Raw genomic sequence first — 15,480 nt, forward strand, 5'->3', positions numbered from 1 at the left:
GTTATTCATACAAGCTTTGATGATATCCAAAGATTAAGTGAAATATACTCTCATTAATTTGTCACAAATAAAGTCATATTTATTAGTTTGTGTTTTGTTTTTATTTTATCATTTTAGAAAATAATATTTTCTTAACTTATATTGACGTGCTAGGTTATTGATTTAAGCAAGAATCATCCTGGAATTATGACACTGAAGAGTATTGACTTGGCTCCAGCAAGTTGGATGGCTGTTGCTTGGTACATTTTTCTAATTTTTTAGAACTATTTTAAAGTGAATTGTGATAATAAATTGATCAGTTAAAAATAAAGTTTTAACTATTTATTTTCAAGCAAAAAATTAATCATATACATATAAATTTATCAAGAATCAATAATTCATTAATAATAAAAAAATCTCTCTCAAATTTTCATCAATTTCTGTAATATTTTAACAAAATTTAACTCAAGTTGTTCCAATATAATTGTTAGGCGTCCAATTTACTACACGCCGATGAAGGAAATTAAAAAAAATGTGTCAACACATTTCCTCACCTATCATACAATATCATCAATATATCAAGGTATGTCTTTTTATTTTGCTATTTAGTTTTTAAAAAAGTGTTGACACATTTCCTCAACTATCATGCATTATCATCAATATATCAAAGTATGTCTTTTATTTTGCTATATAGTTTTAAAAACTCGTTCATGACAATAGTGAAATTGGTAAAATATTTCTATAAAAATTTGTCATGACCCATGCTAGAGCCTAGCCGTGACGGGCGTTCCAGGCCAACCAACGCTGGAGACAACCTCTTAGTCTTACCTCAAGAGCAGAGTAAAAATAAATAGCAGAAGATAACCAAGTCACTAGAAGATAAATAAATCCCAAAAAAAAGTACAGAATTAAAACAAGACATCAATAACATCCCAATACTGTCCACAAAGCCTTTAATCCAAATAATACCAACTAAGTCGGGATATGCTGATACACTAAAGACTAAGAAGTACGAAACAAATACCAAAATAAGTCCATAAGTTCAAAGAACCGAGGTTCCTTTTGATTGCCACACTCGAATTCACAAACAAGAACAACAATACACGAGATAGGGGTGTGTTTCAACACCTAATTAGCCACCCAAACTAGATTTAACAACAACAATATGAAGGCAAGAAGAACAAAAGCAATATGGTAACAATAATATACCTCACGAGTTACATTAACAAGAACAAGAAACAATGATTACAACAAAATAAAGGATAGATAGATATACTACATGAAGATATAATCTTAAGAATCAAGAGCTTATTCCACTCTTGGACCCTTAACACAACACACAACAATTCACCTATCTCTTACGTTGGTACAAGAGGGACCTCAATCTCCCAAGCATCCAACGTTTCCAAGCTTGAAGATTCCACATTCAAGTCAAAAACCCTAGTTACATTGTTTCGGCCAAGAGGCCTTTCTCACAAGAGAGAGTGTTTCAATGTTAAAACTTTCAATATTTTTCAAAACTAATGAATAAAATCCTACATCATTCTATTTATAGTTTATTACAAATAATAGGTAAAATAACCAAAAGGTCTCTTTAATGAAATGTGACCAAGGGTTCCCTTGGGGTTGCAAGTTTAGGGTCGATTTTGGTGTGATCCAAGGACTTCTCCACCCTTCACTTGGATGCTTTATTTGACGGGTCTAATGCATTTTCACATATGTGCATCCTCGTGGTCGTACCCATATCATCCTCCCCTTCTTAAAAAAGGATTCAACCTCGAATCCGCTCCTTGCAAAATCAAAGAAGGACAAACAAACAAAATATCCTCATGACATGAGGGTTAGGATTAGCAAAATACACACATCACATGCTATGCCGAGGTGGGACAAACTTGGAGTATACCCATGGGTCCTTTGTGTTGAACATGAAAACATTAGTATAAATGGCATAAAGAAAGAGGTCATCATCAATAAAAAGAGATAAGGAAGAACCTTGACTTCCTTCATTAGCACCCACAATCAAATATTGCTTGTCTTCTTGACCAAGCATCAAGTGGTAAATGTAGAAATTCCCATATTCTGAGAGGGTGCCAGGGTCAAATGGGAGAGGTAACCAAGGGTCTAAGCCGAGGTTAACCCTTCCTTTCCCTAGAATGTCACTCCTATAACCATGCACAAAATTTGCCTTTAATAGAATACTAACATTCAAGAATAGAGAGACACGACCAAGAAGTCCTACCTCAAAAAGACATATGCCATCATTTACAACATTTCCATACACATGATCTCTATGAACAAAACTACTAGCAAGGATTTAACCACACAAGATGTTCAAAGAGTCACGTGCACCATCAAGATAAACTCTATAAACACCATCACTAACTTGATATTTTTTAAGCACACCACACATATGCTCAAGTAATGGAATACATTCATTAGTAAGTTGATCTTCATTCACATCCTCACTAGTTATTGGAAACTCATATACCAACGTAGACTTACCTTGGTCTGCACAAGGGTCAACTAGTGTGTGAATACTCTCATCAATTGGTAATAGAGCCTTACTCGAGTTATAAGGGCTAGCACTAGATGGACACAAATTATTCTTGCGAGAAGAATCAATTTCTTTATCTAAAGGATCAACTAGTGCTTGCATACTTACAACAAGAGTTTGGTCCTCACGCGACCTAACATCACCAAGAGTATCACAAAAGGACGACTCAAACACATCCACTCTAGGTAAATCTGTAACTACATCCAATTGGCCACTACTAGCCACATCACAATATTCTAAGCTTAGAGGAGTGTAGGGGATAACATTTTTACCTCGTAGCTCACATGAGCTACGGTTGTCACCTTGGTGAGGGTCTTGGAAGACCACTTTTTACCTTGGGACGCTTTCATCACAAGGTGTTTGGACACGAGGAATTGGATTTGGTGAGAGAATTTTAGGTAGCAATTGACGTAGCCTTTCAATGTGCCATTTCATGTCTTTAATATTATCATTGATATGATCAAACATAGCATCGAGATTATGGGCAGCCATGGTACCTAAACGAAAAAGTCACAACAAACAAAAGAAAACAAACAAACTTGTTAGATCAAAAAGGCCTCACCAAACTTTCACTCTCATTTTTTAGCTCACACTTGGTTTTACAAGTGTTGAAAGCTGGCTTGTACTTCGTGAGTGATTGAGGGTCGAGTCTACTCTTGTTCGGAATAGATTTTTGTTTGAAACTCAAACAAAATCTTTTAGGACTTAAGTTAAGAACTAACAACGAATTCACAAATGAGAAAAGTACACAAAGAACGTTAACATGAACAAACGGACACAAAACTAGTTTACAATCTAGTAGGAGTTTACTAGCTTGTCAATTAATGTTCAAACCAACAAACGAAACTACGAAACAGTAAAATGAAACTAAGAATTCTAAAATTTGAGCTTAAGTATGTTGCGTGAACAGTAAAAATGTGATGACATGGCAGCCACGTAATTGGTCGCGGTCCCACACAATTTGTTGTCCAATTTCAAGTCTTGGTCAATTTTTCTATTTGGACTTTGGTGGAATTTGCTTAAGGAGGGAAATTCAAACAAGTCTTGGAGCCCTTTTCAATTGCAAGTTTTAAGACTTTGACTTCAGTTGTACTTCTCCTTAAAACATGGGTCCTTGAATTATGGAAAGTTGTTGGAAAGTGGTTGAGATATGATTGACTAGTTGATGAGTGATGGTAACTGGTAAGTCTTTCAAGGCTAACAAAGCTTCAACTTTATAGATCTAATGTTCACTTTATTTTAACAAGCTATGAAGGTTGTGAAGAAATTCAAGAACAACATCATCAACAAGAATAACCAACAACAATCTCCAAGAACACCAATAATTTTCACACGGCCAACTTTCAGTTTTCACAATACAATATCTTCAACACTTGGCCAAGACAACAACAACTTCAACAAAATTGTTCTTAGGCCACTAATGAACAACAATATCACGTGTCCAAGCTTAGAACAACAACAAAATGAAGACCACAAGGCCAAAACAGTCCGCTACAACAATTGTTCAACTACAATCGGTCAAGTCTTTGTTCACCACAACAACATCAAAGCTCAAACTTAGATATGGACTCAAAGTGTTAGTGAAGAACAAAACTAATACTAGAAACACTCAAGACAAATAAAAAAATCTTTGCCAAGACACAACAAGAACTCAATTCTCGGTCAAGAACACAATACGGGCAGATTGTACTTTTTCTGGATTTTTCAGTTTTTTAATATTTTTTTTATTCTCCAACTCTGAAGCCTAAGATTGATCTTGTTAGAACAAAATCAAATATGGATATGATACCAAATGATACACTAAAACCAAGGAACACAAGAAAGTGGCTCAAAATCGTCCACACAACATGAAGAACCTGAGAGCTCAACTTGGACAAGTTTCAGCCAAGGACAAGACACAAGAATGACAAGAATACAAGGTGTTCAACACTTTATTTGCAGCGAACAACCAAACTAACAATGAGATTAACAAGAATACAGCACAACAAAAGAAGAACAACAACAAACGACACAAGATACAAGAATAAGAATAACTAATGGTTTCACTAGATAAGATGAACTAGTACATGAAATGTAAAAATAGATAGTGAGACATACACTATTACAAGATTAAGAAACCGAAGATGTATCAAATATAAGGACCCTTAAGACTTACAATAGCAACACAACACTCTTATGAAGACAAAAAAAGAGAATCCACCACTCAAGCACCAGCGTTTCCAAGCAATACAAAATCACAAGTGAATCCATACTTATTCATGTCCTAGTTTTGGCCTAGAGACCCTCTCTCAAGAGATGTGTTCTTTCATCAATATTCAACAACTAATAAACTAAAAACCTATATTGTTCTATTTATAGTACATTACAAATAAAGGATAAAATGAAAAAAAGGCCCTTTAATAACAAAGTAGACAAATAAGCGCCTATGGAGTGTGCTTAGGGTCAGCTTTGGAGCTCCTTTTAACACTTCAACTCGTACACTCCCGAGGTTGCATTCAACACACTAAAAATGTCCATCTTCATGATCATACCCGTATCATCCTCTCCATTTTGAGAGGAATTTGACCTCAAATTCACAGCATAAATCAAATAAAATGGTACAAAACAGTCCACAAAATAAGAAGAAACCGAGAACACAATATCTTCAAGTCTAGGCCAACATCTTCATTTTGCACCTCGAATTTCTCTCCATCTTGAGATTTGCCTTTAGTCTCATCCGGCTCAATTGAATTTATCAAGAAGTTTCTCTATAAAACAACAAAGGAGTTAGTTGTAAAATAAAGGTCCTCACACTCTCTCTTCATTTCTTTGTTCTCGGATTCTTCATACTTAATCTCACCAGTGTTGTATGCTTGTTTGTACTCCATGAGGTGTTGAGAGGTGAACCAAATGTTTACAATGACTCCAAAGAATAAGAAAGAAAACACACAAGGACATAAACACGGAGAAAGGTTTAAAAACCAACTCACAATCTAGTAAATGGCTACTAGCTTGCAAGTTAGTTTGGAATCAACAAACGAAACTAAGGACACAACAAAATAAAACTAAGAGATTAAAATTTGAGCTTAAAATTATCGTGTGAACAGTAAATGATGACGTGGTAGCCACGTATTGGTTGTAATTTTTAAACAAGTTGTTTTTTTCCAATTTGGAAGTCTTGGTCAATTTTCAATTTGGATTAGTGAGATTTGGTTAGTGGAGGGAAAGACAAGTCTTGAAACTCCTTTCAAATTCAAACACAAAAAGTCTTGACTTGACTTGTACCTTTTCCTCAAAACATGGTCCTTTAAACATGGAAAAGTGATTGAGAAGTGATGTAAAGTTTTTGGTTGGTTGGAAACCTTTCAAGACTAACAAGTAAACTTTTCTTCCTTCACCTTTTTAGGATCTATCATTCACTTTATGTTTCAAAAATATATGAATGAGGTGAAGAACTTCAAGAACAACAACAACCACACCAAGAACAATAACAATTCCACGGCCATTTCCAAATCTACAACAACAATGCCTTTAATACACGGCCAAGACTACTACACTCCAACACAATGACCTTAGGCCACCAATTATCAACAACAATATCACAAGGCCTCACTTAGAACATCAATAATAACAACCAACGTCTAATATAATCAACAATTTCACCAATACACGGTCAAAGTTGAAGCCACTACAACAATGCCAACAACAATAGGCCAAAGTTATGTTCATAACAACAAGATCAACAATTCAAGCTCAAATCTAAATTTAGACTCAAGAGTGTTAGTGATGAAGAAAACTAACACTAGAAACAACAATATAAATAAAATGACTTCTAGATCTTGACAAGAAAACAAGTCTCGGCCACAACAATAACAAGGACACAACTTTCGGCTAAGACAACTCAAGAACACTTTCTTTTTTTTTTTTTGAAATTTCTAGCAAGCCTAAGATTGATTTTGTTGGAACAAAATCAACCATAAGCTCTGATACCAAATGATACACTAAAGACTAGGAAGCATGAAACAAACACCAAAATTAGTCTACAAGTTCAAAGAACCGAGGACTCTTTTTGATGACCACACTCAGATTCACAAACAAGAACAATAATGCACGAGATAGGGGTGTGTTTCAACAACTAAATAGCCACCTAAGCTAGATTTAACAACAACAATATGAATACAAGAAGAACAACAACAATGTGGTAACAATAACACACCTCACGGGTTACATTAACAAGAATAAGAAACAATGATTACAACAAAACAAAGGATAGATAGATAGACTACATGAAGATGTAATCTTATGAAACCAAGAGCCTATTCCACTGTTTAAACCTTAACACTACACATAACAATTCACCTATCTCTTATGTTGTTACAAGAGGGACCTCAATCTCCCAAGCATCCAGCGTTTCCAAGCTTGAATCCAACAGGAGTGATTACACACTCAAGTCGAAAACTCTAGTTACATTATTTCGGCCAAGAGGCCTTTCTCACAAGAGAGAGTGTTTCAATGTTACAACTTTTAATATTCTTCAAAACTAATAAATAAAACCCTACATCATTCTATTTATAGTGTATTACAAATAATAGGTAAAATGACCAAAAGATCCCTTTAATGAAATGTGGCCAAGGGTTCCCTTGAGGTTGCAAGTTTAGGGTCGGTTTTGGTGTGATCTAAGGCCTTCTCCATACTTCACTTGGATGCTTTATTAGACGGATCCAATGCATTCTCACATACGTGCATCCTCGAAGTTGTACCCGTATCACATGTCCCCGAATATGTTAGATAAAATGCATAAATGCTAAAATGATAAATAAAATCTATGATAATGATTGAGACTTCCAAAAGATGGAGGGCTCATCACTTCAAAATCGATCCACAGGAGTACCAAATCACCTAATACTGGATGGGGAATCAAGAAGAGCCCTCAGAACCTACATCATGAAATGGTGTAGCATCTGGGGACGGTCATTACAACAAGTATTGGCTTGCAACCCAAGAAAAGGGATAAAATATTTGCATTTATCAAAAACTAGTCATAAACCACATGCATAATAATTATACGTATATATAGGATTTCGAGGTAGGGGCAAGGGTCATGAAACACGCTCATTAAAATTTTTGTCCCGAACTATGTAGCTCATATAGACATAAAGGCACCCACGGACTATATGAGTTTGTTTCTCCCTGCCGGAAGAGCCCCATTCCATGTTAGCCGCATGTACTAGAGAAATAGAACAAAGCCACCAATAGTCAATTAGCCTTCCAAAATAAATTGTGTAAAGCAAACACAACGGTCATCCATATTTCAGGACAAGACCCCTCAACGTCGGCAAACATGATTTTCAGTTTGCCCCTCCCGGGACCAGACCTTCTTGGTGAACTATACAATTTTCTTTAAGGCCAAATTAAAACAGTTTTGCACATAACACCAATACCAAATTAAGGAGTCTTTATTTAGGGTATTTATTGAATTAGTATCATCATACCAATACACTCGCAAGCTAATCCAATTATGCCAAATCATAACTAGTTATTCAATTTGACTCCAAATTTATATTTATAGTCCAAAACCATAGCCCTAAGGGCATTCCCAAACTTTTTTATACTTTTACCATTTAATGAATGCAATAGTTCAATATATAAATTAAATTATGTAGAATCCCGATTCAAAATCAAATTTTCAATGTGGGTTGAGGTTGAAGTCATTACCATGTCAAAATTCATCAACTTTGTCAAACCCAAAATACCAAATTTCTCCATTATAACAATGCACAAATTCAATTCAAAATCCATTATTTAAACCATGAATAACCCATTAAAATCAAGTGAAAAACAATGCAAGTGGTAACAAATAAAAGTCTTCAACCCTAGATGATTCAATCATTTAAAAATACCCAAATACCAAATTAATTAATGCAATAATATCATAATTATAATAGGGAGTGTACAACATGCCTAAAATTTGAGAGGATTTTGAGAGAATGTGAAGTTTAAAGTCCGGAGTAGTGAATTCTTGAGAAAACCTTGAGTTTCTTAATTTGGAGAATTTTGAGAAAAGAAGTGCAATGCTCAGAGTTAATAACTGATGGTTATGGAAAATAAAAGGGTATTTTATGTCATTTAATAGGGCAAAGGAACAAAAAGCCCTTGTCTCAATATAAAAAAAAGAAGTTGGGCAAATTTTGCCCAGCAGCATGGCACGCCACTATCGCGGTGACTAGCCAGCATGCCACGCCCCTATCACGGAGCTTAGGCGGCGTGACACACCACTATCGTAGACCCTTGCTGGTTTGGGGTCCCGAAATGACCCCGAACCCCTTCCAAAAATTCTGAAACTTTTTCAAATTATCCCTTAACATCCTTTATTATAATTCAAGCCAAAAATTATCATTAAATACCGAGGAGAGTCCAAAATAAATTAGTCAAAATATGGGTCTTACAAAATTCTTTTAATAATATCATGAAAGTATAAAAAAGTTCATTTTTTTTTTACAAAATATCCATTATTTTGAATTACAATCGAGTTTCTTTTCTATAATTATATATTTAAATTATTTTGAATTTGACAATAAATGATATATAACTATTAGTTGCGCATATTAGTATGTATTTTGGTTAGTACGTGCTTGAGTAACCTTTAGTTTTTTTTTTTTTTTTTTTTTACTTTGGTTAATATATATTGTATTATGATTTTCTAATACTATTACATTTTCTAAAAGATATTGTTTGACTTCATGTATCCAATGTTGAAACTAAGCATGCTCTCATAATAGACGTTAAGATTTTCCTAAATAAATAATAAAAAAATCATCCTTTGCCAAAAATATAAAATAAGAATAGGGCCTCTAAGTTTTCATTTCATGATTACTATAAAATGAGGCTTACATTATTAAAAATACATTTTAAATTTGATAGTAGCCAATAAATGAGATATATGGATATTTAATTGTGCACATTACGTGCTGATTTCGTGACATATATATGATTGTCAATCTTCTTATGCATATTATTTCTGCTTTTTAAATATCATTACAGAAAACTTAAACAATGAAGCAGGAGAAGATATCCCGAGGAAAGATGATAGAATTTCTCTTTTACCTTTCGGGCTAGCATCTTACAAGATGCAAAGTGATATATGGATAAACAAGGCTGAAGCCCATAGAAAGTTTGATAATCTTCAAGGTGCTGTTGATTCTTGGCTAAAGCAGCTTAATTTCAATCATTATGATTTTAATATTTTCAGCTCAAAGTTCAATATGGATCATATTTACTTATTTTGAAGTAATTTCAAGAATGGTCTCATGTTATGTTACTAATTTAATTTCTTATTACTTGAGAACCAGTTATGTGCTATATTTGGATTTTGGTTAAATGGGAAGCTATTTTGTATCCTTTATTCTTATTTTATTTTATACTTGTATTCTTCTATTTAATTTGTTGACTTGATCTTATTTAATTTCTTGTTTAGATATGCAATTTTTTTTAAGATATAAAGAAATAAATTTTAGAATGATGCATTTAACTATGTCATGTTAAGTTGTCAATTATTATTTTAAACGTGAGTTTATATATACAATAAAAGTTAAATAAATTATATGAAATCTTGAAACCAATTTTTTTAGCAAGTGTTATAGTTATCAAGTGATAATTTCTTGTTATAGATTAAATTGAAAAAAGAACAAAGTGAATGCTTAAAAATATTATGAGAACGAAAAGAAAATATTTTTTCTTGTATTGAATCCTTGTCAAGAAAGTGGTCAAAACGGATCTATAAGGAGAGTTTTCTTTACCCATTGACACCAATGTCCCTTTAAAAGATCAATCAAAGATATAATGCATTAATTATTATTTTTTGAAAATATACATTTTTGTTTTGAGTTCTTAGTTTAATCATCTTATTTTCCCCCCAAAAAGAAAAATATAATCCATTTTCTTTCATACAAGATCGCTTCAATTATTCTTACAAAAATTTTTGTGACATCAAATTATGTTGAAATTGTTTTTTGTGTTTATATTATTTTGAATTTGATAATTATCTGTAAACACGATGTATGATTGTTGTCGTGCACGTTATGTGCTTGGTTGGTGACGTATATGTGTTAGCATGATGTTTTAGTACACCCGATATCATATATGTATGAATTAAGGCTTTGAAATTGATTGAAAAGCATGAATTACGAAACCTTCGTTATTATGATGAAACTATGTATTTGTGTTGGGGTTTTGATAAAATTGAAATTTATCTATGTATAAGTGTTATGGTTTTTGAAGTGTTTAAACTATGAACCCATTTTTATGATAAAGATTATGTAATTGATCATTGTTATGGTTTCCAAATGAATATAGAAAGATTGATGTTTCGAATGCTCTTTTATCAAATTATGGGTTGATTCCTTATATGAATTTTCAGAGAGCATCTTATGTACGTCAAATTACCTTTGTTTCTCATGAAACTTGTATGAATTATTAAAGAAATGACCACCTAATAGTTATGTCTTGAAAGAAAATTATTTTGCCTAAACTTGTACGTCCCTTTTGAAAGAAAATTCTTTTATGACATTTGAATCATCTTGGAGGTTAATAATACGTTTTCGATAAGAATGGCTATGGATACGATATAATATGATATGAATATGATATGATTTGTAAGTCTAGGTATGATGATACCTTATTATGAAATACCCTTAACAGAATAAGAGATGAACTTTCATATGTATGGTGTAGGACTTTAATAGGCTAAAAATGGTCTAAGAGAGCTAAATGGTTATCCGAAGAAGACACAAGTTTGGATAACTCATTACCAAAAATCGTGTTTTGTTGATGCGGGAGTGACTTTGTCTTGAAATATGGATTATCATCGTATACTTGCTTCACGCAGTTGAATACTAAACCAAACACTCCTATCCTTGTGGCAAACTCAGATAGGGGGCTTGACCGACGAGTTAATGGTAGATTTAATATAGCCCGTAGGATTGTAGACTTGTGGGGTGTACCATCTAGCTCAGAGTGCAATTTCTACGTCTTCTATTAAGGATGGAGATATGGAAAAACTTTGTATTTGCATCTCCATTATTGATCCAATTAACTCATGATTTTAATTTCTAAAACTCATATTCCAGTGTAGAAAATAGTTGAATTGATGAGTCATGCACCCAGTGTTCCACGCTCCTTGCTAAAGAAATACATTGGTGAACCAACAGTCATAGTTCCCTTAGAGGGCGTAGATATTCAGAATAATCTCTCTTTTGAAGAGGTTCCAGTCCAAATCCTCGATCATCAGATTCGCAGACTGAGGAACAAGGAAGTTCCCTTGGTCAAAGTTCTTTGGCAGAATCAGTTCGTTGAGGGAGCTACTTGGGAAGCAGAAGCAGATATGCGGACCAAGTATCCTCACCTCTTCTCCACAAACTTAGAATCAACTTAAGGTAATACTCTTTCATAGATTTGCTCAGTTCTATGTTCAGTTACAGTTATAAACTAGGTATTCTTTAACGTTGCATATCATCTTCATAACAGTCATGCATTCATGGATCAGTTCAACCATTTACTCATGCATCAGATATGCATGTTCAATATGAAAACTCAGCTTAATAGTAGCTTCAATCATGTATTTCATGCATCAGATATGCATGTTCAATGTGTAAACTCAGTCTATCAGTGATTTTCTCAGCTTAATCAGTCTCATTTAACGATGAATGCTCCCAAAGGGGAGATATTGTAATACCCCGTATTTCCCAAGCTTAATTTAACTCTCAGAATATGAGTAATCCTATATAAATTTTTAAAATACTCAGTATTTTTCAGTTTAGAGATTTTCAATGCGTAGAAAATTCATCCAACTTTCCAACGATATAAAATTCACCCAAATCCGATACCCGGGCGAAGAGTTATAGGTATTTTTGTAAAACAGTGTGCCAATTTGGCAATCAACACGTCATAGAGGCAGTCCAAATGGAAATTGTCATTTTCTAGTGATCTATCGTGATCCGACCACGTCGCGCCACCAACCATTTTCCTAATTATCACTTTCCAATGTGACTCCATGATCATGGTGCATCGCGCCAAGGGGTAAATTCGCATACAGTGAAGCTCCGCGATTGTACTACATCACGCCAAGTTCTCAGTTCTCAATTGTCAATTTTCAGTGACATAGAGTGATAGCGCCGCGTCACGCTAGGACCCAAAATTGGGTTTTTCAGTGACAAATTTTATATACTTCTAAGGGGTAATTTGGTATTTTTCCACAGTCCTAATTGATCCTAAACACGAAATTTAATCCTAAAGGAGCACTAATTGCTTATTATTTTATTATTTACTCAAGAAACAAAACATTCTCTCTCAAAGGACAAAACCCTAGTTTCAAGAAATCAAGAACAAAGCTAAAGAATTCTTCCAAGAACCTTTAAGAACTTTTCTTCTTAGGTATGTTAGGTGTTCATTTATGGGTTTCTTTCACCCATAGAGTCCAAAAATCCCTTTTTAACCTTACAATATCTTAGATTTATGAATTCTATGTTTGAAATTGAATTGTATTCATGTTCATGACATTAATTGAGTTTCAATCCATGATTAGTTGTATATTCCATGAAAATGAAATAGCATGTATATTGAATTGTGTAATTCCCATGTTATAATCCTTGAATTAGCAAGTTTGGGTATTGTAGTTACAATGATTATATGTTGTCCATGATTATATGCCTTAAGTTGTGCTCCCCAAGTGTTTGATAGAATGTCTATGTGAATTAAGTGGTGAAATCATGACATGATAATACATGTACAAGCTTATGCCCTACAAGTGTTTGATAAAATGTCTCAATGAGCAAATTATGAACAAGTGGACATTGTTATGCTTTTCAAGATCATGCGATGCTTTACTTTCCGTGCTATCGAGTTCTAAGGGTACATAATACCCGATAATCTAACTGTTTACGTAGAGATACAGTAGTTACTGAATTATCTCAGTAAAGTCATGATCATTAGTACTCAGTCAGTTACAGAACTCAGTCCAGTTCAGTTAGTTAACACGATCAGTAATAGTTCAGTCAAATCTAGTATAGTTTAGTATCAGTCCATGGTCTATTCAGTTGGGAGTAGGATTCAGCACCGAGTAAACCCAAGGCTAGGGGCTCACCTGCCAGTAGAGGGTGTGATCCTTAGAAGCAGTCCTTACGTTCCAGAAGTACGTAGCCAGCATAGGTTGAGACATTAACTTGCCAGTTGAGGGTTGATGAGGTGTTTTAACCTGCCAGTTGAGGGTTCTATCGTTCTTATTAGAGTACCTGCCAGATGAGGGTAACTCTTCAGCTTTTATTTACCTGTGGCATAGTACTGACACCCTTCTAACTGGGGTTACTGGTTGGACCCCAGTTATCTTATTTAGGGCATGTCGGTTAGATGATTACTTCCTATAGTCTCAGTTTTAGTCTTAGTATAGAACTCAGTTCAGTTTTATAAAATTCAGGACTATCAGATACAGTTACTCAGTATCATTAATTCAGTTATTAGTAAATCTCAGATTATCAGTTACTCAGTATTAGAACTCAGTACTCAGCTTTAGTAAAAGCTCAAATATAGTATACATACATGTATATGCACAATATTGCAAACTCAGTATTTATAACAGTTTAGTTATATATGTACTCTCATATTCAGTTACTCTATATCATTCAGTCAGTTATTGTTTATGCATATGAGCTCTTGTATTTAGCCTTACCTCATCTAGCATACCAGTATATTTCATGTACTGATGAATACTCTTTCATTGCGCTATGATGTCTCATATCACAAGTTCGGACACTCAGGTTGCTGACCGTACTTAGACAAATTTAACCAGAAGTCACAGATTAAGTAGTGAGTTCTCATCTATCGAGGATGTGTATTTATTTCAGTATTTTCAGTAACTTCAGTAGTCAGAGTTAGTTGGGGGCTTGTCCCATCAACTCCACTTTCAAATAGTTCAGTTAGAGGCTTTTCAGACTAAACTTTCAGATAGTATTCAGTTTGTAGATTATTATTCTAGTTGATATTCTTTTTTAGTATTTCAAATTTTTAACCTTATGGAATTTCAGCCTATTTTCTGCATTATACAGTATTATCATTCAGTGCTAACAATAAATATAAGTCATGGGTCAGCTTGTGGTCCTTTGGGATAGTAAGTACCGTGTAGCATTCGAGGTATAAACTTGGGGCGTTACATGAATTTAGCTTACGATTGCATGTTAAAAGAGTCCAAGACTTAGAAATTTCACTAAGTGTTGGGTCTTAGTCATTTCCAAGATCCCTAAATTTCGATGATTTTATTTTTGACCTTCTTGACCCCAGAACGTTGATTTTTAAGTTGATTCATGATCGAGGTAGTTTAAAGCACATCCCGTATGAGTTTCAGAATTTTTAGATAAGCGTAGGGGAGTGTTTGGAGAAGCAAACCAGTGAGGCAACCGGTATAGCCCCACAGTGTAGGGCTTAGACAGCCGAATTAGAGCTCGTTGCTCTAGAGCCCACAGCGTAAGTGTAACGCCCTGAGTCAGTACCTTGGATGCCACACGGTGCTTACGACTCTAAAAGATCACAAGCTAACTCATGACTGATACCTGCTGTGAGCACTGAATAATAAATACTAAAATAATATAAAAAATAGGCTGAAATGCCATAAGGTTCATAATCTGAATACTGAGAAATAGCAACTAATAACATCATCTGAAAAACTAAATACTGTCTAAACTACTCTAGTCGAAGAATCCTCTAACTGATCTGTCTGAATGAGGAGTTGCTGAGATAAGCCCCAAACTAACTCTGACTACTGAAATACTGAAACTACTAAAATAAATGCAAATCCTCGATAGATAAAGATTTACTACTAAATTTGCTGCTGCTAACTGAATCTGTCTATGCACGGTCAGGAACCTGAGCGTTCGAACCTATTATATGAGACATCATAACACAAAGAAAGGGTATGCGTCAGT

At 34.2% G+C, this 15,480-nt stretch overlaps 1 protein-coding gene across 2 annotated transcripts; it reads left to right on the forward strand.

The window, feature by feature from the left end:
* Positions 1-83: 83 nt before the first annotated feature.
* LOC107842299 lies at positions 84-9,914 on the forward strand. 2 transcript variants are annotated; one of them, XM_016686091.2, is made up of 3 exons: positions 84-239; positions 471-562; positions 9,554-9,914. In XM_016686091.2, exons 1-3 carry the CDS (start codon positions 187-189, stop codon positions 9,796-9,798), a joined length of 390 nt encoding a protein of 129 aa, XP_016541577.1. In that variant the 5' UTR covers positions 84-186; the 3' UTR covers positions 9,799-9,914. The 2 variants fall into 2 exon arrangements, with proteins under 2 accessions (XP_016541577.1, XP_047271131.1); XM_047415175.1 differs by having other exon boundaries at positions 9,575-9,914.
* The last annotated feature ends 5,566 nt before the right edge of the window (positions 9,915-15,480 follow it).

This window comes from Capsicum annuum, chromosome 1, assembly GCF_002878395.1.
Source record: "Capsicum annuum cultivar UCD-10X-F1 chromosome 1, UCD10Xv1.1, whole genome shotgun sequence".
Taxonomy (NCBI): domain Eukaryota; kingdom Viridiplantae; phylum Streptophyta; class Magnoliopsida; order Solanales; family Solanaceae; genus Capsicum; species Capsicum annuum.

Coding starts and splice junctions, on each gene's coding strand:
- LOC107842299 (XM_016686091.2), top strand. CDS start 187: ATGACACTGAAGAGTATTGACTTGGCTCCAGCAAGTTGGATGGCTGTT. Junction 240..470: donor AGTTGGATGGCTGTTGCTTG/GTACATTTTTCT, acceptor TATAATTGTTAG/GCGTCCAATTTACTACACGC. Junction 563..9,553: donor AATATCATCAATATATCAAG/GTATGTCTTTTT, acceptor ATATCATTACAG/AAAACTTAAACAATGAAGCA.